Below are 26,034 nucleotides of genomic sequence, written 5' to 3' on the forward strand. Positions count from 1 at the left end.
AGGAAGTTAACAATGCCCAAACTGGTTGTTTCTAGCCTTAGAGATAGAAGGTGCACGGTTTCATTTAATTTCAGACATTTGGGCTGCCTGTTCCCTCTTTTTTTCATTACAGCAGCTTCCCATGCTGTGGTCACTTGCTATGCACTGAGACCCTGCTGTATCTGACTTCATAGTGGCCCAAGGGCTTACCTCCTTTTGGAATAGTGCCTTTCCTTTAAGCCATCAATTTTTATTTTCAAGGCAAAAATGGTTTTGCCAAGACCAGTGTAAGTAAACCCCAAGGCACCCCATGGATCTCATGCTTTCGGTAAAATTCTCCTCAATCAGAGTGATTTTCCTGAGTAAAAATCAAAAGAACCAGTCCTCAGATGCCATTATTCACATTTTCTTCACTTTAGTTACGAGCTTTAAGTAGCTTTAGCATAGGATAGCTCTTTTTCAGGTAGTTCTTTTTATCTGAATGTTTTTCAAGTGCACTTCTGCTCAGGTGAGAAATGTGTAATCAATGATACTTTCCTACTCCTCCGATCCCTCCTTTGTATATATTTGGTGAGATGACTCTTTACTGAAGTGGTTGAAATATTGTTACAGTACTTCACTACCTCCTACAGCCCAGAGCTCATCTTTCTGAAAGGACTTTGGGTGTGATGAAAACTCTTTACTGAGGTCCAGCCCAGTCAGTTCACCAGATGAAGTCAGTGGGGGCACCATTTATGCTGCTGAACTCCAAGATTCAGGAATAAGTGGAGAAAAAGAGAAAAGGAATCTCCAAATAGGAAGCTGATTTTTGAGATTGATCATTACTTTTAAGCTTGAAAAATTTCACCTGGACATCATGGGAAATATGCCTGCATATTAATAGACAGTATTCAGGAATGAGATTTTAAATCTTAAAATTTTCTATTAACATAAAACTCATGTGAAATTTTCCATTCAGTTATGAAACTCTCCAGGACAGTGGTGGAACCTTTAGAAATGGAAGCTTTTAACTGGTTCAGCCATCAACTCTAATCCCTTATACTTACGTTTTTTACATGGCTGTAAATTTCCACATATATTCTACATTCATTTATATTTAATGTATCTACCCACTTTGTTAGACTGTAGCCTGCAATTGTTAAAGCATTGTTATTGAAACACTTGGGAATAATCTCAGGGCTGCAGTGTAGAGAAATTACTTTCTCTATAAGTTTCATTGGAGAATATTTTTATCTTTTCAATGTTTACTATTGCTATATCCATAATTACTGCTTAGGTACTACTGCTATTATTACCTAACAAGTGGTGTGGTATTTGGAAGAATGGTAGGAACTTAGTATATAATCTCTGTGAGTACCAGCTGGGATACACTGAAGCTAGACAGGGAGTACTGTCAGGGAATGGTGCCTGTGACACTCCTGTGGGCAGTGAAGAGCTGGCCCGTGCAGCTCTTCATGCATGGCACAGAGGGACTCACATTTTCCACTCCAGCCTGTTAGGGCTAACCACAGCACAAACCACTCCTGTACCATACACTCTGCTCCCTGACATGCAAACACTGCTCTCTTCATAGAAACCAAATTAACGTACAAAAGACTACATATATTTTTAAATAGTTTCTCATCCAAAAGATACTCTGACTTGGCTTTTTTCCTACTTTTCCTTAGAAACTGTTGGAAGCAACAATATTTCAGGTTTATTGGAATGCTTAGAGAAATACATCTTGAGAGATGTGTTTCAAGCTAATACTACTTTCTGCAAGTGAACATAATGGAGCACAGAGCCAAGAGGAACCTAGTAACTGATAAAAAACATCCCACTAATGGATAAGAAAGAAAATTAATAAAATACTGACATGATAAGCCACACAAATTGTTTCTTTTCTCTGAGCAAAAGGGGAAACACAACTTGCTATCTGACAGTGGGTCACTTTGATATCATACTTCATGACACCTGCTGTCCCAGTAGAAAATATTTAATGTAATTTATAAGGTAATTCTTGTTTCAAAAGAACAGTCTCATTCATGGTTTCTCTGCTACTTTTTTTTTTAAATATCTGGTGCCTAAACTTCCAAAGTAATTTTCTTGTCACGAAGAGCATGCAGAAGAGGAAAGAAAACACCCACTGCTTTCTCCCTCCCTCTTCATTATATTATGTACTTGTCTCTCCTCCATTTCCCTTTTTTTGAGCTCTTCACTATAACGGGGTTTCTGACTTATGTATTTGTGTGTATGTTTCTGCCTAGTTGTGCAAGCACTAAATGACAAGAAATAGTATTTTCTTGTAAAATTTTAATGGTGTCTTAACACTATTCTTTGGTAGTCAGATAATGATCTTGAAAAATAGATTCTGCCTGACAATTAGTGAAGAGCTGACTATGTATAAGGATGGCTAAAGCCTCTCCTTTGCAATATTCAGCAGCCAAAATAACACAGAAAAGATTAACACAGAAAAGCACAAAAATATTAGCTTACATAGTCATATTTACTGGTGTTTTCTCTAATTTGGAAATAGAAGAGACTCCACAATCTGCCCCAGGTTTTCTTTCTTCTCCTTTCTTTCCCAGCAGGACCTGAGCAGAAACCATGGTCTGCAAACAGCGAGTCGGATGGAAAAGGTTTCTTGCCCCATTACAAATATTTAAGCATGTCTGATTCTTATTTTTTGGACAATTTTCTGTGAGTAAATACTGATTCTATAAGTGTCTGCAACAGTAAGTGTAGTATTGGTCCAGTGTCACCAATACCCTGATTCTGTACTCAGCACAGCCTTTAGGCCTTGGAGCCTTTTCCTTCAATGGCATGGGAGTTTAAAACGTTTCTCACACTTGAGCTGAAACCAAACTATAGTTATTCAAGGAACTGAAAAACATACCGGAACATGTGAATATTTCATTTGTAGACAGCCTCTGTTTATCTTTGCTTCAAAGAAAAACAAAGCCTCTTGGCTTCCTTGTTGTCTTCTTCAACACAGGATGGGAACTCTGCCTTACTTTCTGCAGAACTGTGCTGTACCTAACATCAAGAAGCTGACATTTTCATCAGTATGAAAACTCCTGCAGCGCTGCACTTAACTCTGCAGTTTGCAAGCATCTCAGCTACCCTTTCTGCTTGCCTTGCAGAGGAAATGTGGCTGCAGCTTCATCTCCAAGTGCAGAAACAGCGACAGTATAAGAAAGTGGAGGGCCAAATTAACTGTGGTTTGTGGTATTTCTTCTTCTGCTTCCATTTTCTGCCCTCTAATCCACACATGTAAACCCATTTACTTTAGAGAGCGAGCTTTGGGCATATATATTTGTTCACCTGTGATTTCATTCCTTCCCCCCTCAACACCCCCTACCCCCAGAATGAATCAATCACCAAGTCTACTTTAATCACAGATAAGATGCTCTCCTGGAACTAATCATTGTAGCTTCTTTGATTTTAAAGGAGCTATGGTCTTTTTTTTTTTCTTTTGTGAGAAAAGGAACTAGCTAGGGTTAAAGTACATTCAGTGCTTAGAAAAGACATTCTTTTTTGCTTATAGTAACTCACATAGATAATTCTATACCCTCACTTCCTCTGTGTTATGTCAATTGTCATCCCACTCTGCTGGATTTTGCTCTCATGCAAAATAAATACAAACTGAATTCTTGAACATCAAAAGGAAAAAAAAATAAGGAAGGTAGTTAAAAACAACACAGAATACACTAATAACCAATTTTAAACTATTATGAATCTCATGCTTATATTGTGTCACTTTAAAATAAAACACGACACATTATTTGGCCATATTTTTACAATTTTTAAAACTTGCCCCCAATGAAAAATGGGGCAAGTCTACTTTCATTTACTTGTCAAAACAATATCTGCAATGTAAATGGTGCTAGTCCTAGTCCTGGCCATATCTAGCTTCCCAAGTCCTCTACTACAGATCGGTAGTGATGTAACAGAATCAATTTGGAGCAAACAAACTGATCCAGCTCCTACCTACAATGGCATCTTTTTTTTTTCTCATGGGACCACTGGCTTTCTTCAAAGCTGAATTTCTGGAAATTGTCATACTTCCCTGGTGAAACTCAGAGAACCTAAAACCTGTTAGCTTTGATAACAAACCTGGGAGATGTACTGCTGAAGACTGCTATGAAGTTTTCTATGACATATAATGATCAAAGCTTTGTCTGCACACAGGTCACAGTGCTTGAACAACTGATAATCCCTGCTAATTAATCTCACACCAGGACTCTGGTTACTGACACCAAGCCACACATGCAGACTGAGCAGTGTCTTATCATTCCCATGATCACCAGGAAGTGCCACCTCCACTGCTAAAGCTTACCAAGGAAGAAACCTTGGGCAAAGAGGCACCTCCTCAGCTCTAGGATAGCTGTAATAATTCTGTTCAGCATACTCTTTTAAACCAGAACAGGCAAAGCACTACAATATCTGAGGGTAGAAAATGTCATACATGTAAAAAGGTGCTCTTAGAGTGTAGCAACTTCTCCTAAGAACTGGAAATAACCTTCTTTTGCTAGTAAAATTGTTTAGTATAAACAGTTGCAGTTACCTCTGCACCTGGATAACTATTTACATTAAACGTTACACTACTTATCTAATGACAAAACATTAGCAAAAAAGAAATTAGTAGATCAGGCCTCATACATGTGTACTTTCAAACATGTACAAGAGCAAAGAGTTTTAGTAAACTGAACAAAACTATTACCATGGCCTCATGTAGAGCAGTGGTGGCCTTGTGACTTGCAGCTGCATAGACCTTTCAAAGACAAGTCCAAGCACAGGTTTGCAGCACATTACCATGCACTCAAACACCTTTCTCTTCTGGTCTACAGCATTTTGTGCAGTTTCTTGGAGATATCACTTGAATCTCTTTTGGTCTTGTGCCTAAGTAGCTCTTACACTGATCTTCCTTCTGGTCACATGAGAAATCAGTTTGTTCTTCTCTGAAATCCTTTGAGCTTTATATAGTAATTACAAAGTTGTTAGATGGACAAGTACATAATTTGTTTTCTTTCCTTTTGTATTCTGGTATTTAGAAAGCTGATAGTTTGCATTTTTTTTTTTTAAAGCAATATTTTAAATATCTTTTGGCATTGGGGAAGTTTTTTAAGTAATGGAACGTGATTTAAGGAGGTTACTATGTGTAGTTTTCATTTTTTTACAGAATACTTTTTGGAAAATGTGTATTTTTCATGTAAATCAAAAGAATTTGAGACAAGATTGTTATCTAGGGTAGAAGTTTGTCTAGCAGAAACACATCACAATTTCCTGAAATCTAAATATTTTAAGTTTCTTACATTAGAATAAATAATTTCCATAAAAGAGAGACCTGATCCATTTTAACCCTCTAATAGCATATATGGGTCCATTGTAGGTTTTTTTTAATGGACTAAAATAGTAATATATTACAAAGAAGCCAGAAAGAAAGAAGGCAAGCACATAACCATCTTTGAGAAGGACAAGGAGAATTTGAGGGTGTACAGGCCACTCCGCTGAGCTGCACTCCCTGGGAATGTTACATACTGAGTCTCCTACAAGCACTTCCAAGCACAGGAAAGATAAGAAGGTGATTGAGAACAGCCAGCACAGAATTATCAAGGGTAAATTATACCTGAACAACCTGATTGCCTTCTGTGATGAGATGATTCGCTCTGGCATGAAGGGAGGAGCAGTGAATGTTGTGTACTTTGATTCTAGCAAAGCCTTTGATATGGTTTCCCATTATCTCCTTAGAGCCAAATTAGTGGCGTATGGATGCTGTAAGTGGATGATAGCAGGTGTAGAAAATCAGCTGGACCACCATGCTGGAAGAGTTGCAATCAACAGTATGAAGCAGAACTGGTGACTGGTTGTACAAGTGGCCTCCCTCAGGGATTCATAGTGGGGATAACACTGTTCAATATCTTTATTCATGACCTGGGTGGTGGGATGGAGTGCACTCTCAGCAATTTTGTAGGCAATATGACATTGGAGGCAGCAGCTGTGGTTCAAAGAATCTGGGCAGACCGGAGAATGATCTGACAGAAACTCATGAAGTTCAAGGGCAAATGAGGTCTGGGATCTTGCATCTGGGATAGATTAAATAGGTTGCTATAACAACAGTGTAGCTGCTTGTCTGGAAAGCATTTATTGCCCTCTGTTCAGTAGTTCTGAGGCTGTATCTGAGGTGTCTCTTTTGGGGTATGCAGGACAAGAAAAGCATTGACATAATGGGTCAGGTGCAGTGGGGAGCCACCAGGACAGCTATGGAGCTGCATGATGTGCTTGTGAGAGCAGACACACCTGGGTGTGTTCAGCTGTGAGAAATGAAGGCAAAGAGAAGGTCCTACTGCTGGTTCCAAACACTTAATGGGAGAGGAGCACAGAGAAGACAGAACCAGGCTCTTTGCAGAGGAGTCCAGTAACAGGACAAGCAGCAGCAGCCACAAGTTGGATAATTTAGAATTCTTATTAGATAAACTGAAAAATGTTTCCCCTGTGCAGGTCGCCAAATACTGGAAAGGTTGCAGGATTTCCTTCTTTGGAGATTTCAGAACAGGAATGGATCAAAGTGATAGGTGTTGCAATGGTGACCATGGGATTTCATTCAGTGTAAGTTGGGCGGAAGTTTACTTGTTACTTTGTTTAGATACTGTAAAGATACTGTTTAGATACATGGGAGATCTGATTTTCACAAGGTCTACTAGAGCTTCAGAGTTCAGTTATTGTTGTCAGCACTTGGGGTCTTGGTATCTGAGGTTTTGAATGGAGGCATTCAAAATAAAAGGATGCTTCTGTAAATTGAGCTTTGAAAACTCTGTATCTTACTTTTCTGTGACTTTCAGGAGAATTTCCAGGGCTAACCTAATTGTTATCAGTGGAGTGTTTCAAGGTCTCAAGCAGAAGAATGCTAGAATGTTCTAAAGCAACACTGAAAGAATGCACAAGCATAACCTTTTCTCAAAACAAAACCTGCAGTTCCAGGGACAACTGTCCAAATTAGAACACGTGGGAACAACTGTAATTCTGTGACAGCTCTTCATCTATTGTAGTTCCTGTGATTAACCACAGTAAGCACAAAATGCTAAAATGGCAGCTGCTAAGGAATCTGTATTTCTGGGCTATGAACTGAAAAATCTTCTGAAATTTTGAAAATTATAAATATAACAGCTAGAGGAAAAATGGGACCTACAGTGTTTGGGGTTTTCTACAAAACTCTGCACCAAGCATTTTTTATTAAAGGTTGTGCAATTAAAGAATTAAATACTACCTCTTATTTCTCAATCTATTATTCAATTGTGTGTCCTTTTATGTTTTAAGGGTTATTAAAAGCAGGTAGAGGAAGCTTAATTTTTTTTCAATACGATAAAGAGCATATTTTGGGAAAAAAAAAAAGAAAAAGAAAGCTTTTATACTGGCACAAGAGCAATTAATAGAATATTCAGATTTACATTTATTACCTGATGTTGAGCAAAACCCCTTTCAAGTTGAAGAGTAAACAAGAAAATGTATATACAGAATGTTCTTATTAAGCTTATATTTGATGCCTTTTGTAAAATATCATTATTTTAATAGTGAAATCTAATAAGTTTGAGGAATTTTCTGGGGAAAAAAAAAAGGTTTATATATTGTATATACTGCCCTCTAACCCCCCAGCTGAAGTAACAATATACAGGAACAGTTCTGCAATTTCCCAGCTGATAAGACCTGATAAAGTGGGAGTTGAATCTCCAGAGAGACACTGGAAAATCTCAATTACTCTGGAAAGCTGCACACAAACAACTCACAAAATTGAACTCTAGGCCCTGCAAACCTAAAAAGGGTTAAAAGACTTTTCTACAGAAAAAGGAAGAGGTTAGCCCTTAAAGACCATATAAGCTGCAAAACCTGGCAGTTGTGGCTTGTTAAACTGCTGGGAGGTGGAACTGGCAGCTGTGCTGCCGAAGTGGGGAAGTCATAAAAGGGAAGCAGAGGGCCCCAGAGGGAGCAGGACAGTTGGGTTTTGCATTTCTCTGCCTTGGAGAATTGACTTTGTCTTAATGAAAACTTCTCCTGGATGCTGATCGTAGGGACACTTAGTTGGCTTGTTTATGGAGAGCCGAACAAGGTGAAAATCAGCTGTCCTGGCTTCCACTGTTTTTAGGATTGTGACTACAGGAGCTGCACCTGGCTGTACTAATTTCCCAAGCCTAGACTGAAGTGGGATGCTATGTTTTCACTCTTAAAAAAAACAACCAACAAAAAAAAAAGAAAGCATCACTTATGTTAGTTGCCTGATCTCAAATTTGAGCTGATAATCTCTTTGCAGGGCTTTGGTTTTGTTCTGTGCTTCCTGTTGAGGAACAAAAATAAACTGGTAGTGCTTAAAATGAAATGTCAGAATCCTTTTGGCTTAAGAAATTATTACATTTATCTTTGCAAATTAATTTTAACAATTTTGAATTTGTATTTTAAATTTTGTTCCATGGACCACTTGGAATCTTCTGTAATACTGTGAAATTCTGTGAATCCTGTAGCTCTTAATGGCACATCCGAAAATTGCAGGCAATGCTTTCTGCCTGTAAACATATGTATCCAGTAATCATCCCCCCATATAGATTGACTTGTTCTTCTGAATATGGAGCAATTAAGGAGTCTGCATTTTTATTTATCCTTTTCTGCTTTACAAATGAAGGAAAGTATTTGTCTTAAAAAATATTTGGTCTGGTCTTTTTGTATTTCCAAAAAAAAAAAAAGGTAATGGTTAATAATTTGACATCCTTGTAGGTTTTGTGCTCTTGTTGCATATGAACTGATTTCAGACATTATTTATTTTCATCATGTCTTTAAGACATGTTCTTTTAAAAAAGTGGCAGCATTTCAGAACTACAGGGTAGATTTCAAGCAACCCAGCTTGGCTTGAAGTGACATGTGCCCAGACCAATTTATGGAGTAATGGAACAATTTATGAGTCTGCCTTAGCTGAAATTAGTTTCTATGGCAGTTGGCCCAGGGAAACTCTGTGAGCCTTCTGTTCTTTGCAGCTGCAGAAAATAATTGTAAAGAGGAATATTACCTTCCAGTAGCTAGGCAAAGCCTCACAAACTATGTGATGTCCCTGTCCTTCAAACTGGAGACCCTAACTCACCAGCAGAAATGCTCTGGGTGACCAGTGAGAGAAAAAGCAAGTGATTCATATACTTTTTCATACTGAAATAAAATAACGAATGAGTTTTATGTTTAAACAACCATGATAAACAAAACTCTGTGGCAAGCACCACAAAGAGCACACAGATTTTAGAAGCAAGCTTGCTAAATCATGGTTAATCCCAGGCCTTCCTTCAAATTGAAGGTGAGAGCTCACGCTCCTGTTTTAATTTATTCTAACCATTGATGAAGTCAGTCAAGGGCAGCCATTCATTAGCACAGTCTTGCTAGATTGTTTACAATTCTTCTCTCTCCCTTGTCCACCAGTTTCCAGTTGGGAGTATCTTGCACCGAAAAATGGGACAAAGTGGGAATTTTAGTACTAATGGCAGAACAAATGGAGCAGACTGGACAATGCAAAATAAATAGTTTACCCCAAGCCTACTTTGTTATGTTTTACAAGCCTAGAAGCTCTTCCTTTTGGTCTCCATTGATGTTTCTACATGCACTCTGTTCTATTAAAGATAGTAAGCTACATCATGAGAGGCAGAGTACATTCTGTGCTTGCAAAAGGATCAGCTTATTCCACTGGTGGCATCACAACTCTTTAATAAGGTTTCCAAGCAATGTGAGTTTGCTCTGGTTGTGCTCTTTTTTTCAGTCCTTGTGGAGTGCAAAAGCTTTACATTCAGTTATCAAGAAACTGGACATTCAAAGTCTCAAACACTTGTATATATTGAGGTGTGGATTTCTTTGAAGTTGAGTAGGAACTGCCAGTCAGGATTTGAAATGCACAGTAACCCAGAGAATTCATCTCCTCCTCCATTTTCCTAAGTGCTTTACATGGGAACTAGACCCTGACTAGATTTCTAAGATGTAGCTAAGGACTCACTGAAACTTCAAAAGAGGTTTTACTGTCACATCTTGGCCCTTCATTTTTTTGTTAGTATCTGGACCATCATCACAACATTTAAGTTAGTTTGTTCACCAGTTATCTGTGAAGTGAAACATGCAGTGTTGCCTGCAATGCAGCACGAATGCAGTTGTGGAGATATGTGATCCAAGAGATAGAATTATAGAGTCATTTAGGTTGAAAAATACCTCTAAGAACTAGTCCACCTATTAACCTAGCACTCCCAAGTCCATCACGAAACCAGGTTCCTAATGGAGATGTCTCTCCATGGGCATTACAGGCAACACAGTACCAGGTTTAGTCTTAGCTCTGAAGTGTTTAAATACTGTTCCAGCAGGTCTTTCATCTCCCATTTCTGTATAGGTACCATGAATGCTGACTGTGACATATACTCACAGTGTCATGCTGGAAAAAAATCTGTTAATGGACTGAAATACAACTTCCATGTCATGACAGGTTGTATGAATAAAACTTCCTTCACACCTGTATAAAACTGTCCCTAAGGCATAAGAGAACAAAGAAAAGACCTGGATTGTGTGCTCACTCTCTCTGTAGAGAGCTTGTCTCCAAGGCTTAGCTTACAATAAGGATTAGGGTACAGTTAGAATTAGGGTCGAGGGAAGGACAGTCTGCATCTTCAGTTGGAATGGGTTTACAAAGGAGATTCAGAGAAAAACAGTGCAGAGAGAATTTGGAAGGGAAAGTGTTTTGGTGTGGACATTGGTGGGGTATCCTGGTCTAAGGCTCATCCTGTGGCCATGGTTAGGGCTGAGAAAAAGAGAAAACTATGGGGAAGGCAAGAAGAGGCTAGTTGGAAGAGGCTAGAAGAGAGCTCTCAAAGTGAAGGGTGGGCTGCAAAGAGAAATTGGCCTCAAGAACTATTCTGGGCAGTGGCTAAGGGTCATGTCTGAAGCTCAGCCTCTGAGATTAAAATCAGGGTTAGGCTTGAGAGGGGGAGCCATGAGCTTCTGCTGCAATGGAACTGTGAAAGAATGGATAACTGGAAGTGTTAGCTGCAAGTAGAATTTTGTTCCCAGAAGTTTTCTGTTTCACCTAGCCCAAGGTAAATTGTAGCCCAGGACTCAGCCTTGGGTTGGGTTTATTGATATGCCTGAGATGGGTTGACCTTGGCTGGATATCAGGTGCCCATCAAGTTACGCTATCACTCCCCTCCTCAACTGGACAGGGGGAGCCTCCTATCCAGATTCAACTTCACTGCCAATTTTATCTATATTTTCCCCCAGTGGGGGAATGGGTGCCTGTGGTCAGATCATTACACACTGTCATTGCTGCTCCATTCTCCTTCTTCCTCCCCTGCGCCAATGTGAGGTCCCTCCTACAGGAGACAGTTCTCCATGAACTTCTCCTACATGAGTCCTTCCCAAAGGCTGTAATTCACAAAGTGCTTTAGCATGGGCCATTTCCACAGGATGCAAGTCCTTCAGGAGCCGACTGCTCCAGTGTGGGTTGGCATCTTCTCACAGAGGCCACCCCTATAGCCCCCTGCACAACCAAAACCTTGCCATGCAAATCCAGTAGAGGCTAGGTTTAAAATTAGGGTTAAAAGAAAGAGAGCCCAGAGTGGCACTGAGAGTTGAGTTAGAAAGGAGGTGGGCTGCAAAGAGAACTTGGCTGGGAGACTGTTTTGGTTTGGGAATTAAAAGGGGAGTGACAGCATTTGATTATGTTTACATCAGGATTAGAGTTAAGGCTGGGAGAAAGAGCGTAGAATTCCAGCAGGAGGAGAGTTAGAGAAGGGCTTTTAAGGGGAGGTCTAAGTTCAAGGAACTTGGCAGGGCTGCCTGGTCTGAGGCCCAGCCTACTCTTATGGTTGGAGTTACAACTGAGGTTATTTTTGACAAGAGAGTGTACTGCTGCAGTTAGAACAGGCCTAGCACAGCTGGGGTGCAAGAAGAACTTTGTTGCAAGAAATTTTTGATGTGACTGGTGTTCTGCAGTCCTGGTCTGAAGTCTAACATACAGCTTGTGTGAGGGTTAGGGCTGGTGCTGGGAGCCAAAGAGAGCCTAGAGCTGCAGATGAAGGGGAGCTTGAGAGCAGCTGATAGTGAAAAGGTTGGGCCACAAGCATAGCTTGCCTGCAAAAACTTGGTGGTGGAAGCAATGGCTGAGGGGCCTGGTCTAAGGCTCAACATAACATAACATAAAGGTGTAGGGTGAAGTTTGAGGTTATGTTTGACAGAAGGAAAGAGACAACAGCTGCAGCTGGCTCAGGGCTAGAAAGTGACTGTCTCAGGGAAGTGTAGGCTGCCAGAAGAATTTGGCAGCAAGAACTTCCTGGTGTGGGCACTGGCACCACATCCAAAGCCCAGCATATGGTTTGTTTGAGGCTTAAGGTTAGAGCTATGAGACACAGAGGACCTGGAGCTGCAGCTGGAATGGAGGTAGAAAGCAGATCTTAAAAAAAAAAAAGGTGTGGGGTAGAGCAAATGTGGCAGAGAGAATATTTTATTGAGGGCACTGGTTGGGGGACCTGGTCTAAAGATCTGTCTTAGTGTTAAGGTGGGCATTTGGACAGAGAGCCTACAGCTGCAGACCGAGGGAGCTTAAAAAGAGAACATGTCAAAGGAAAGGGTAGACTGTGAGAAGAACGTGGCTGTGACAATGTTTTGGTGTGGGCAATGGCTGGGGACCCTGCATTGTGACTCAGCATAAAATTACATTTTCCCTCAGGGTCACTGCTAGAACTGGGGGAGAGAGAGCCCTGGAGCTCCAGCGGAAGGTGAGTTAAAAGAGGTTTGAGAGGGAGGTCTAGGCTGCAAGAAGTGGACTGGGAAAATTTTTACGGTGGGCATTGGCTGAAGGGCCTCAGCCTCTGTTCTATTTTAAGGGATAGGATTACAATTGAGGGAAAGACATCCCAAGAGGAGTGTAGGCTGCAAATGTAATCAAGTTTTGTCTCTTCAACTGACCCCTGAGTTCAGCTGCATCTGTCTCGTGGATTCAGTGGAAAACCTGTGCCCACAGTGGTTCCTACAGGAAAGGCAAGTACAGGCAACCATCTTTGTTTGTGACACTTAAAATTGAAGAGGACAAATCTTTGCCTCAGACCTTGTCATGTAGATAGCCCAGGCCTCTGAATTTTAAAAATTTTGCTGTAATTGTTATGGTCAACATCTTCTGTTCTTCTGATAAAAAAACCTTCCTTAGTGAGAACTCATATTTGCAGAGAAGAGCTCTTTAGAATCTATGCCAAGATGACAAGAAAGTCTTCTGGAAAAAAGAGGAACTTCCTTCTTCAGCCTTCTGTATAAAAAACCTGCTAAAATGTTTGCTATTTTTATTATTTATAAACCAAAATGTTTCACTACATGGATTTACTCTGGAAAGATGAAGAAAGACACATATGTGGCAGATGTTAGCCATGTTGATGTGTGCAGCATTGCACAATGCTCAGATGTCATGTTCTAAGTGTAATGTAAGGGATAAAATGTGTACTGAACTCTTCCGAAAGTCTGACTTCAAATCTATATTTAGGCATCTAAGTGACCTGCTTTTATTCAAAGGTGCTGACGACTCAGCTGCTTCCATTGACTGCAGCAGAATATAAGGGATTTTTTTTGTTGTTGAATCCGTTTTCAAGAACAAAAATTACAGTTGAGTATCTCTGTAACTTCTAAGTAATTCTGCTGGGAAAAAAAAAAAAAAACCATAAATGGACAGAAAATTAAATACATCTCTGTTTTGTCCTACTCTCCATAAGATGAAGGCAAAGGACCATATAAGAAATCCCAGTAACTGCTTCTATGCAGGAGGGAGATTAAACATTACTGCTTTGGATTCCAGAATGATAAATAACTTTGCTGTTGAGATCACAATGGCAAAAGAGAAATGGAGACTTGCAACACATTTTTAAATTTATGTAAGCCTGTGTTAGGGTCCCAGACTCATGTATTGACCTTAGTTGCCCTGAACAGCCACACCTGGGAACACATTCTGCCCAGGACCTCCACTTAAGCTCAGGCAGGGCACAGTTTAGGTCTTTGCCTGAGCTACGTTGTAGGTATACCTGTCTCCAGCTCCGTGTTCCGGTTATACCTCGGGCCTCTCTCATAGGCAGCTTGCCTGCACCTCTGTTTCTGGCCCTGGATAGATCCTGTGCCTAGGTTGTGCCTTCCTGGATGGACCTGGTTCATCACCTCAGCTTCTCTGGGACTGCTGATGTGATGTGTGCTCTTGCCAGCACCCTGCCCACTGAGTGTGGGCCCTGTGCGCCCGTGCCTTGTCACTGAGGGCACTGGTTGCAGTGGGAACCCTCACTTGTGGTTTGTCCACCTCATGGAGCTGCCCTGCTCTTGCTTCTCCCTAAGGATCTGGTCACCTTGCTGAAGCATCAGCTGATGAACAAAGCAAGATCTACAGCAGGCAGGTCAGTTTGTATTATTCAGAAGCTGCTGTATGACTTATTGTAAAGGCACAGGAGATGTATGCTCTATGTTACCCGTGGGTACTGGCCCCGAACAGTGACGGCAGATGTCATTGAGTTCCTCATCGTACAGCGGAGCAAAACTTATGCAGTGTTTGATATTTCTGAGCTGGGCAGATGTGCCTTTGCAGGATGTTGCCTGTCACTGACCACATCCTCTGTGGCCATGGAGACAATCAAGAAACATTCTGCTGGGGGTGTAACAGCACAGTGAGGTCATAGGGGTGCAATACTCTCGCAGGGGACCGAGCTTTCTGCATTTGCTGCACGGCGGCTGTAAGGAACCGCTCTGCTCAGGGAGCCGAGCTGGGGCGGGAGCAGCAGGCAAAGCCCTGCTGCAGAGATCCCTCTCATTCCTACAGATCCCTTACAGAGGGAACTGGAACCGGAGTAACTATCACACAAACTGTACGAAGTTACGGTGTGAGCGACTAGCTAGCTAAAGAGTAAGGCGATGGGAGGTTCGGTTCCTCAGAGGACTGGCGATGGGCGTGAGGGCGAGAGGGCAGCGGACGAGAACCACTTTCTCCCGGGGGCGGGGCCGAGGCAGCGCCCACCTCCGCAGGCCCCTCTCCCTGAGGGGAGGGAGGCGCGGGCGGCCCTCCTGCCTCGCTGCCCGCGGCCGCGCAGGCGCCGCGCGCGGGGAACATGCGCAGTGGGGCGGCAGAGCCGGCGCTCCGCGGTTCCCGCGGGGGCGGGGCGGGCGCGCGGTGCGTGGCGGGCGGGCGGCGGCCGCTCCCCGCGGGGGGGGCGGGGCGGGGCCGCCGCGCCGAGCGGGGCCATTTCAGCCGCCAGGCCGGGATGCGCCCGGCGTCCCGCGGCTGCCCGCCCGCCGCCCGCTTGCCCGCGGGGCTGCGGCGCTGATCGCTCCTGCCCGCCCACCGCTCTGCCCCACACCAGCCCCTTCCACCTCTGCCGCCGGCAGCGCCATGGCGGCCCCCAGCAGCGTCGTGCCCGTCATGGCGAGTAAAACCAAGACCAAGAAAAAGCACTTCGTGGCGCAAAAAGTGAAGTTGTTCCGGGCTAGCGACCCGCTGCTCAGCGTCCTCATGTGGGGGGTCAACCACTCGGTAAGCGCCGCCGTTCGACCCACACAAGCCAGCCCGTCGCGCTGGGGCATCGCACCCGGGGGCTGCGGGGGCACGGGCGGGACCGGGGCAGGCGCGTGCCGCCGGGAGCCCCCCGCTGGCTGCCGCCCCTCGCCCGGCGGGGCCGGGAGCGCGTTACCGAGGCTGGGGTGTGCGGCGCGGAGCGGCTGCAGTGCCCTGCCCGGGCGCGGGTGATGCGCGGGGGCCGTGCGGGATGCCTGCGGTAGCCCGTGTCCGCCCTTTGGCCCCGCGGTTCCGCTCGGTGGCAGCGGGCGGGAGGTGCCCGGGAGGGGACGGTGCTGCGAGCGGAGCCCGAATAGCTCCGCTCCTGCCGCCGGCCGCGCGCGGGCGTCGCATGGATGTGCTGCATTTGGGAAAAATCCCGGTTATCAGTGGGAACTGGCCAAGTTCGTCCCGTGTCCGTGCGGTTCGCTTCGGCAAGTGTCCGCTGCCAGTGTGCGCGGGGGAGGGGAGGAGGAAGGGCTTGGTGTGGTAAGGCGGCAGAACTGCACCATTTGCGAAGTGCTCCATCACCCTGCGGGGACGGGCGGCCCGGGCTCCGGGAGAACCCCCGGCCGGGCGCTGGTCTGCGTTAAAATAAGGAGCCTGGTAAAGATGTCACATGGTTTGGGCATTATGAGGTTCAGGTCGCAGCTTTGCATCTTTAAATAGCCACCATGGCAGGTTAAAAGTGTAGAGCCCAAAGATCGCCAGAAATCGGGTATCAGGGCAGTTGAGCAAAGAGCGTATTCCCTTCTGCTGGCGGAGCGAAGCCTGTACGCCTGTGTTGGGTTTACATGGGTTACGTCTGCTGCTGAGTAACGAGCCTGTAAGAATGTCAGTGTGCAATTTGAGATCAGACTACAAATTTTGAAACGGTCGCATGAAACCGGCAGAGCAGCCTGTAGTATTTACTCGCTATTCCTTTTGTTTCCTACGCATCCATATCCCGTGAGTTTTTTACCTCTGTGGATGTTTCAGTAGTTTTTGCCCAAAGTCTGGAGTCTGTGCATCACGACTGAGCTCTGTTAGACTGTGTTAAACAGCACAGTGCCTGAAGTGAGGATCATGGGGAAATGCTTTGGCTGTATGTACCGGACAGAGGAGAAGCTTCAGTGAAGTTGAATAGTCTGTTTAAGGTAGCACTGTGAGTCGGTAGGTAATGGTGACAAAAGATTTCAAGTTTTCTGTAGGTCAGTTGTGAGCAGTGGCATCCTATGTCATGAACTGATAAGACAGTAGTTACTTTCTACAAAGCAGAAATATCTTTAATTGTGGAAGTGCATGATATTCTGTTTGCCTTATTTGGGCTTAAATACACACATTTCTTTTGCTCCTTTTGTAGTGGCTAGTGTTATAGAAAATTCCCAAACAGGCCTCTTTAATGAAAGAAAGCAAGCTAGTAATTACAGGGTGAGAGACTTGTACTGAATGGCTGCGTGTGCTGGCTGTTCACTGTCTCCCTGAGGAGAGAGGGAGATCACTGATGAAAGCAGAGATCTTCCTCTTGCAACAGCTCGTTGCTATGCGAGTTCACAGGGGCAATACCACTACTTTTAGAGGAAAGACCTCTTCACTACAAGTAATAACCAAGTATATAGTGACAAATGCAACACCATATGTGATCCTCACCATCCTGCAGTCACGTGCTGTAGTGTGCATAGCTGTTCTCAGTAGAAAATGTAATGAAGTGTGTTGGTTCATGCACAGAAGATGCAGAATTGTGAACTGAAATCCTCTCATTGGAGAGGCTCAAAAAAAACAACACCAGCAACACAACCGGCTCAAAGAAAAGAGGCTTCACATTCACATGGAGGTGATGGTTGTAGGTGTGAATATCTGTTGTGTTCTGCAGATGGCATTCCATTTCCTTACCCCACTGCAAAATGTAGTCATGAGTAATGCTTGGAGACCCTGTGGAAGTGAAATCCTGCTGAATGAGAGAGCATGGAAAAAAAAGTTAATTTGATGCGTCCAAATTAAACATCTCTTCTTGGCCAAGAATGCAGCATTGAAGTGTTGCAGGCTCCTCTGTTAGATGCTTTTCCTGTCATTTTGTAATGCTTCATATGGCAATGTCCAGCAAATGAAAATAAGTGTACAGCATGGTTTAACTCTGTTATCACAAATAAGAGTTTCTCATGGGAGAAATACAAATAATATGTGTGGATTAATTAAGAACATGAATTAGGAATCCTTAGGTTTCTCAGCAGAATAAACAGAAATCCGTAAGCAAAGGCCAGACTAAGAACAGAGCATAGATCATAGTTCATGATGGGAATAATTAAACTTAGAACACAGTAATCATCTGAAAAACTATGTTTAAGACTGCCTGTGGTGCCTATCAATTAATGAGACAATAGAAGCCTGGGCCTTACTAACTGTCTTGGGGAATAAGTATATACATTGAAACAGTGAAGCTGAGATACGGTTCCTACGTTTTGACATTGCTGCATGTTTTGGAAGGAGACGCTTTGTGAAGATAAAGGAAAAATATTGTTTTTCTGCAGGTTTATTGGTTTTTTAGTCTTTGGACTATACTTGATTGTTGAGTTTTGGAGGATTTTCAGAGTTCGAAATTGTATGTGAAGAAGTTAAGGGAAAAAAAACCCAACAAACTGTTGTCTTAACTCTCCTGTCCTAGAAGGAAACATGACTCTAAAGGGAAAACCTAAACACTGGTGTCACAAAACTGAGGGCTGACAGGAGAGGTGTGAATTCTTAATGGGGGGAAAAAATTGCAGAGGCATGTCTGTGACCCAAGGTTCTTATCAATTACCCACACATTCAAGAAACGGCAAGCAATTTGCTGTTGCTGTTTAGGTAGAAGTAGAGAGATACCTAATGCAAAATCCTGCTTGGTAATACAGTCAAATTCAGTAAATTTCAAAGGGCATGTGAGAGGAAACCATGCAAACATTACCCAATGTCTTACGAAGCAATAAAAAATGTGTTCACATTCACGGCTGTAAATTCATTTCTCAGTGTTCTGACACGTGCTGAAGAATGAAGCTTGCTGCTAAGTGAAAGGGAAAGCAACTGTGTCCCATTTTGTAGATCTGATTGTAATACTGATGACTTGTAGCAGCAAAGACTAATTGTCAGTGCTTGGATCTTGCAGGCATCTGCATGATTAACAGTTGATTTTATCTTGGTCTTTTACCCTCTGTCAAAGATAATCTGGCTGTGCTACTGAAATAAATATTTAAAGTCAGTGGTTAGTATGACTTAAAGCTATATTTTTAGCTAGCACCATAATTGTATTTAATTTACAGTTGATGTGGTAAATAACATTCTTACCTCTATATTGTCACTGCTGCTGGATTTCCAATAACTGTAGGAAGGAGAGGGAAGGAAGGTGGCATATAACTTGTTTTTTGTGCCTAAAATTGAAAGCCACAGATTGTGTTTTCTTCATCCTATGATGATCATCCCAGGCACAATGATGGTGAATGTGCTCTCACTAGAATTGGTTGCCTGCTTCTGTTAGGAGCTTGTTAGGAAAGCTGGGAATTTGTAGGCTTAGGTCCTTCAAAACATCATCCTGAAAGATGGCAGAAAACTAATACAAGTGGATTTTTTGGTAACTAATTTTGCGGTAAAGAACAGACTGCTGGAGAGCTTGCCTACTGTGTCAACCATTAAATTAAATATAGTTAGGAGAAGAGCATGAATGCCTAATGAAGTTATTGAGCATACTGTATAAGTTAAAAAAAACCCAACAAAAACCAAACAACCCCCCCCTCCCTGCTCTCCCCCCCCCCCCCAGCCCCTGGAATCTGTAATCACCATCTGTTTCTTGGATGATTACAAGCTGATCCAAAAATTTAACAGTGCCTGACTTCTCAATGGCACTTGCTGCCTAATAAGCAAGTGTGGAGAAACAAGAATACATGGATAAAATTACTTCCCCCCCAGCACTTTGTGGAGTACATCAGAAGGAGTGTACTTTCTGTGGCTAAAGAATTCAACACTCCAATGAACTCCATGACCTTCTCCAACTGCTCACATGAGGCACTGTGAGTTTGCCACTACTGTTGTACTGTTCCTTGTATTCTTGCTTTATTTTTAACAGAAGTGGAGCAATACCAGGACAGAATAATGAAAAGAGAGCTGTGGGACGTCAGTCTATCAGTGTACCTCTTGGATTCCTTCACCTCAGAGTCAGAAACTGGGAGGGGGGGAAAAAGCATGACAAGCAAATGCATCTTTCTCCCCCTCTCATGCAGTAAGATATATTTGATCACATTAAGAATGCTTCTGTATCTGCAGAAAGCTATAAAATGTGTGTTCTAGTCAGTTTTCAGTTTGGGGGTTTTCTTAACTAGTATACTGGTCTTTCTTGTGTATTTGGATGAAAATTTGTAACAAGTAGCTCACTTGTTAATAAATACCTGTCCTTAAGTTTTAACAATCCACTGGAGAGCTTGTTAGGTAAAGTGGAACCTCTTGGTTGTGACGTAAATCATTTTTCTTAGACCTGACTTACCTAGCATCTCTCCTAGGAACTTTGTCCTGACCCATGGTACATGTAGGAAAATGACACTGAAAAAGTGTTATTGAATTTTTCTGTAGGAAGATGAAACCAAAGTAATTGAAAACTAAGTTATGCCCTCTGGAATACAAACTCCATGTTTATGATTAGCTTCCGTTAAAGAAAGGGTGAGATTGGTTGACCGAAACAAGCCCACAGCACTTAGTACTAGTGGTGTGCCTTCAGAAGTTACAGGAATTGATAACATCTGTGTCCATATTTTTAATATAGTCTCAAATGATGATGTGACTGGTGGCACCCTGAGGATATGGAACCATAATATTGACTCATGGCACTGGCTGTCAGTACAACAGGTTGGTTGGAAACTGTCTTGGGGTGGGGAGAGCTACTCATCACTTGCCAGGTGTGTTCTTACTATTTGTGTTTAATGCAAAACATCACTGCTGCAGCTGTGTTATAAGTGGCTTTTCAAAACTAAGGCAAAGTAAAACTAAAGGTATTAATCAAGATTTTCAATAGTGAGCTTGGGAAAAAACATCTTTTGAATTGTTTAGTGAAGGTGGTGTTAGACTATGGGACAAGGCTCTTTCTAAGAAGCCAGAAGAAACAATGTATTAAAAAGCATTGATTACATCAGAGCAGATAACAAAGCAATTAAAACTATTTTAAAGTAGTCAGTTGGGCACTCAGCCCAGATGTTTCCATATAGAAGGAAGCAGAACAGGAAGAGCTATTTATTGAAAACTTGGTTCTTTTTTGGGTGTCAAGCTCTGTGTACTGCAGAAATTAATTTGATACTGCTTTTGCTACTGAGTGGGTGGACTAATAAAAATAAATTGTAAATATTATGGTTAGGTTATGGGTAGTAAACATGCCTGCATGAAATATAAATGGGAGTGATATTTCATGTCCTTCTGTAAACTATTGAAAGGGACACATACAAAAGCTTTGGTTAGGGATGAGAGTGGAAGAGCTATGAAAGAGTTGTGACAGCAGTTTCAAAACTATGTTCTGTAGTTTCTTCCAGTGTACAATATAAGGTGCTGCAAAGGCTAGGGTCTTTTTTTTTCCTGTGGATTTTTGAAACTGAATTTCATTAACCCCGGCAGAAAGGGCTGGACAATGTTCCATGAAGCAAATAGGCAGCATGAATTGGTTTTGTTGGCTCAACTTAGCTATCTTGTTTGAGTATCCTGCACCAGATGCCTTAGGAGTCTCTAGGGTATTATTTTTTAATTCCTTGCTCATTGAAGCAGACACTTGCATTATGCCCATTGCCAGGGCCTGGTAGATGTTTTTTTTCCTCCTGTAGTTTCAGGGTGGTAAACTTTGTTTACAATAATTGACTCACCCCATTATTCAGTTCCTGTTCTACAGTCCTGTTTTTTGTTCTTTCTTGAAAACATCTTGTGCCTTAGGGATCTGTACACTAGTTATACGTTGTGCAACCTCAGGACAACTTTAGAGTAAGGCGATACTACTGATTATTTACAGGTCTTCAGTGTAATCTTGCCAAAACTAAGCACTTGGGAGCTGTAGTCATTTTGGCTTATGGGTATCTTGACTTGAGAGGTTAGTCATCTTGGTTGTTACCTATGGGGTTTTAAAGGTTTGAAAGTAGTACGTATTCATCTCCATACTCCAGTATGAATTCATTATTTTATGTTTACTTCCAAGGCATATTTCCATGTGTTTCCATTTCTTTTACTTGGTGCTTACTATGTAATATCTAACACAAGTTCTGATTTCCCTTCCTGGTTTTCATTATTGGTAACTCATGTGTTTGCACTTAGCAAAACAGTTGAAGCAGTCTAAGAAATGGCTGCCTTGCTATGGATGGTAATGAATGACAAACCTTGTTTGTTTTCATAGTCTGCATCCTGGTGCATGGTGAAATGAGTTAGCTTTCAATTGTTGAGATAGTGACTTCTTGCATGTGGTTTGCTATGTGATCATCTGTCTTATGATTTTCCTGTTGAGCCTCTATAATAAGTTAATTCGTTTTGTGTTGAGAGATTGCTTAATAAGGGTGTTGTGAAAATTGTTCGAAGTAGCTGAATGCTGTAGTGGTGGATCTCAAACTGAAAAGAAAATGTTAGCTTTATCTTCAAAGGATGGGGTTGAATAGTTTGCAGTAGAAGTACGTCATGGCCATACACCTTTTAGAATACTTGATTTTCATCAGGTTTGGTGAACAGCTACCTTGTGTACTGAGGCAAGGTAATTAATCAAATCCAGCTCTTTTGTGTGCATTGTAAGTTCCCAAGGCAATCCTAATATTCTTAACACAACTGTGAGTATATGCATGAGCCTTTTAGATTGTAAGACAAAACTGAAAAAAATTGCATTCCCTTATGTGCCATTATTAGAAAGCCTGTGGAGCTCCTTGGTGAGATTGAGACTTAAAGAACCACCTTTCCTGCTTGAGCTAACTGGTTTAGTCTCACTTTTCCTCATCTCCCTCCTGATGTCTTAGTCATATGCTGTCTCATAACTCAGCTATACCTATGTTTGCATTTTATCAATCTCTGCCATTTGAGACTTCCTGGTTAACAAGTTCAGCTGTATCTGTTTTCCTTATTAGTTATTACTCAGCTACAAAGTAATAATTCAGCAAAAATAATATATTTTGAGGAGTTTTTTAGATGGAACATAATTCATTGAAGTTCGTGGTCCAGCTATGCAAACAGCTGTGCCAGCACAAAGAATGTGGAGTTGATGCAAAACTAGAAGAGATGGAGGAAAGCAACTGCCTTGTAAGGAAGTGCCAGTTTAAGCTAGTGTAAGGTTAGACAAAATACAACCTCCATAATACTGAAACCTGCTAAAGCTGGGGCTGCTGGACTGGTTTCCATTCTCTCTGGTACTGGTCTGATCCTATAGCAAGTTTATTTGGGGAGATACGCTAACAGAAAAACAAATGCAACAAAGTGAATGGGGTAGGAGTTGCATACCACAGAAGGCCATATTTGTAAGGGTCAGTCCCAGCTTACAAGAGGAATTACAAACACTGCAGGGAGCATTAAAGGAAGACTCTGATCTATGTATACTTAGAGGTGAGTTTTTATAGTAGCTTAAGGACAGTTGGAGGGACTTGTATAGCTCTAGTAAGCTCTTTGACTGACCACTGATCTTCTGTCTATAGCTCAGTTTCATGTATAGTAACCTCAACTTAAACTGTTGTCCACAGTAAAAAAACCCATTTGAGTAGAGAACTCTCACTGGATTCTGCACTGTCTCAACTATTTTAGTCTCTTGAAATAGTAGTGTATTTTGAAAAAGAGAAAACTGTCTCTATGACACCCATTGGTTTCTGGTCATCTCTACAGTCTTGGTTTTTAGAACATGGTAAACGCTCTGGCTTCATAACTTGCATGTCCGGAGACTGACTGTCTTCAGAAAAGTTGAAATTATTTCCTAGGGGCTGGAGTTCTTGCAGTTGCTTTTAGAGGGAACTGCCAACATCTGGAAGAACTTCTAAACAATAACAATTCTTGAGAATCCTACCTTTAAATAGTCTCCTGCAGCCTATCAAACATGACTGTAGCAGTCACTGACTTTTTTGGTTGGAGGGAGGGGGTCTTTTGGGGTTTTATTGGAGAGGAGGAAAATACCCAACTTGGTTAGCCAAAGACCAGTTAAAAGAAAGCGGCTTTCTTTTAACTATATTAATAGTTTAACTATACTGAACTGACATTGAGAAATATCTGATTAGCTTGTGGTGCCAAGCCTCAATAATCCTGTTGCTCAGTGGTTTGTAGACCCTTTCTAGATCATGTGGGTAACAAAAGCAGTTTTAGTAAAGCAGGTTATGATGTCAGTGTTGCTGGCTGTGCTTTTTATTTGTTCAATATGCTTTTCTCTATCAGAAATATAAGTTTTCTGTAGTTAGTGTTTATTGGTGTTATGGTGTGATGTGACCCTTGTGGTTTGGGTTCTGGGTGACTATAACAAAACTTTCTAGAGGAGCTAAGAGAGAAATAGTTGTTAAAGTTTGTGGTTGTTGGGGCCCTTTACAATGTGCAAATCTCATGTATTATCATTTCCTGGAGCTGAGCAAAAGTTGGAAGATTGACATAACAAAAGCAAGGTTTGCTCTTTCTGACTTTTTGTATTTTGAGCTGAGCATAAAGCTAGTTTTGGGAGACCAAGTTGCAAAATACCAAAAATTGAGAAAACATTCGAGTTGAGGAATGGGATAGCTATTTTTACTTCTGGAAGAGGAAGGACTTATCAACGCATGCTGTCTCAGCTGGCTATTCAAAAAAGCTGGTTTTCTCTCTGGGAAAGACAGCAATCTCAGGCAAGCGGACTTTACTGGAAAGCCCATTCCAAACCTCCTCAGTCACTGCAAACTTGCAGGTAGAGGGCTCAGAAATTACTCACTCAAACTGAAATGCAGTGTCAGATGCTTGACCCCAGCTTCCTGTGCAGTGCCTTGTGGTTGATGCAAATTAGGGTGTCCCTGCTGCAATGTGTGTTCCCCCTGCCCTTAGTAGCAGAGGAGAATTGAAAAATTTTTCTTGTTTTATAATTCCTTCAGGTCTTAAGCAGAATTGTAAGATTAATGTGCTTTGTCTGACTCATGATTTGCTTTGCAGTGTGTGGTATGTTAACCAGCCTTCTCCTGTGATGACACAGTGGCCAGGACTAAACAAGAAGAGCTTTCTGGATATTCCTCAGGCTTACAGAAGACAAGTGGTAAAAGTCATTTACAGAAACAAAACCGTACTGCTTGTTAACAAACCTGTGTACCTGTTTGCAGGCGAAAAGCACTGCAACCACTGATTTTGGAATCTTTTGCCCATTCTGTTCCTGACATAGCAGCTTTTCCAGCTGTTATTTTGGACTTCAGCTGATTCAACAATGCTGCTTTCTCTTTCTCCCTATAGCTGCAGGCAGTTGTGGCTGGTTATTTCATTTGAGTGAGCAATGTCCTTCAGGCTGTGTTGGCTCAGGGATGTTAATAGGGTTCAGATGTCTGTGAGCTCACAGAATCCTGCACCCCCTGTCACTCCTCTGCTTGTTCTGTTGCAGTACATCAAAGCAAAACAGTACTGAAATATTGAGTATCTTGACTATTGCTAGTGCAGTATTCCTTTCTCTTGATGTGAAGGTGGTGGATTTCTCTTCTTCTCCACAATCTCTCCCACCTGTTGAGGTTTTTTCCCCATGTTACAACAGTTACGTGGTGTTGGTATTGGTGCTTTTAGTTCACCTTACTCTTCAGACATTACTTTTGTATTTGATGAATCTATTAGAAGTATATTGCAGGTTTCTCCTTGGAAGATGCCATTCCATAGGAGACTTTTAATATTCGTGTCTTGTTGAGGAAATCTCCCAGACTTTCATATTTAAGTCAAGCTTTTCATTTTCTGGTGAACAACTTGCTGAGGTTCCTGACTGAACGTGACTTGTTTTACAATAAAAGGTTAAGCACCTAAGAAGTAACTGGAAGAGCCTGAAAGTGGTGGTTGCTCCTGCATGATGTGCTGGTCACCTGAAAGATGAAAATTTTTTGGGTTCTTATGAGTGATGATTCTTTTAAAATGGGTTGCTTCTTGCTCACTACTCTGGAGCAATGTGCCTGAGGTCTTCTTCACCCCATTATAACTGCCCTTCAAAATGTAGAGACTTTCCTGAAAAGCCTGTTTCTGTTTTAGAGGAGAACGTGTGTAATGATTGGTTGTTTGGTGGGGTGTCTTTGTATTGCTGAAGTTGCTAAGCCATCCTTGTAGTATTTGACATTTAAAAATACTTGTTTTATCTATGTGCCTTAAGACTTACTAGGGTCATGAAAACATTCTTGTTTGATTTTTGTCACAAGATAGAATACTGTTCTTGTGGCAGCACAATGCTGAGAAGTTCAGAAATGAAAAACAGATGAAGAATATAGAAATATGTCTAGCTGGCAGACAGTAACTCATTGAAGTTGCTGTTGCTATGTGCATATGATTATCTCAATAGCAAGGCTAAAATTCACTTTAAAACTGCATTAATGGCTTAAGAAATT

At 42.0% G+C, this 26,034-nt stretch overlaps 1 protein-coding gene across 2 annotated transcripts in view; it reads left to right on the plus strand.

Annotated features, from left to right (window-relative positions):
* Positions 1 to 15,201: 15,201 nt before the first annotated feature.
* Positions 15,202 to 26,034, plus strand: part of PIP4K2A (phosphatidylinositol-5-phosphate 4-kinase type 2 alpha) — a 108,154-nt gene continuing 97,321 nt past the window's right edge. The window contains exon 1 of one of the 2 annotated variants that reach the window (XM_053970631.1): positions 15,202 to 15,508. In XM_053970631.1, coding sequence (XP_053826606.1) covers positions 15,368 to 15,508 — 141 coding nt within the window. In that variant the 5' untranslated portion in view covers positions 15,202 to 15,367. The remainder of the gene's footprint in view (positions 15,509 to 26,034) is intronic. The other variant, XM_053970616.1, reaches the window with a different exon arrangement.

Source organism: Vidua macroura, chromosome 1, assembly GCF_024509145.1.
Source record: "Vidua macroura isolate BioBank_ID:100142 chromosome 1, ASM2450914v1, whole genome shotgun sequence".
In the NCBI taxonomy this organism is placed as follows: Eukaryota; Metazoa; Chordata; class Aves; order Passeriformes; family Viduidae; genus Vidua; species Vidua macroura.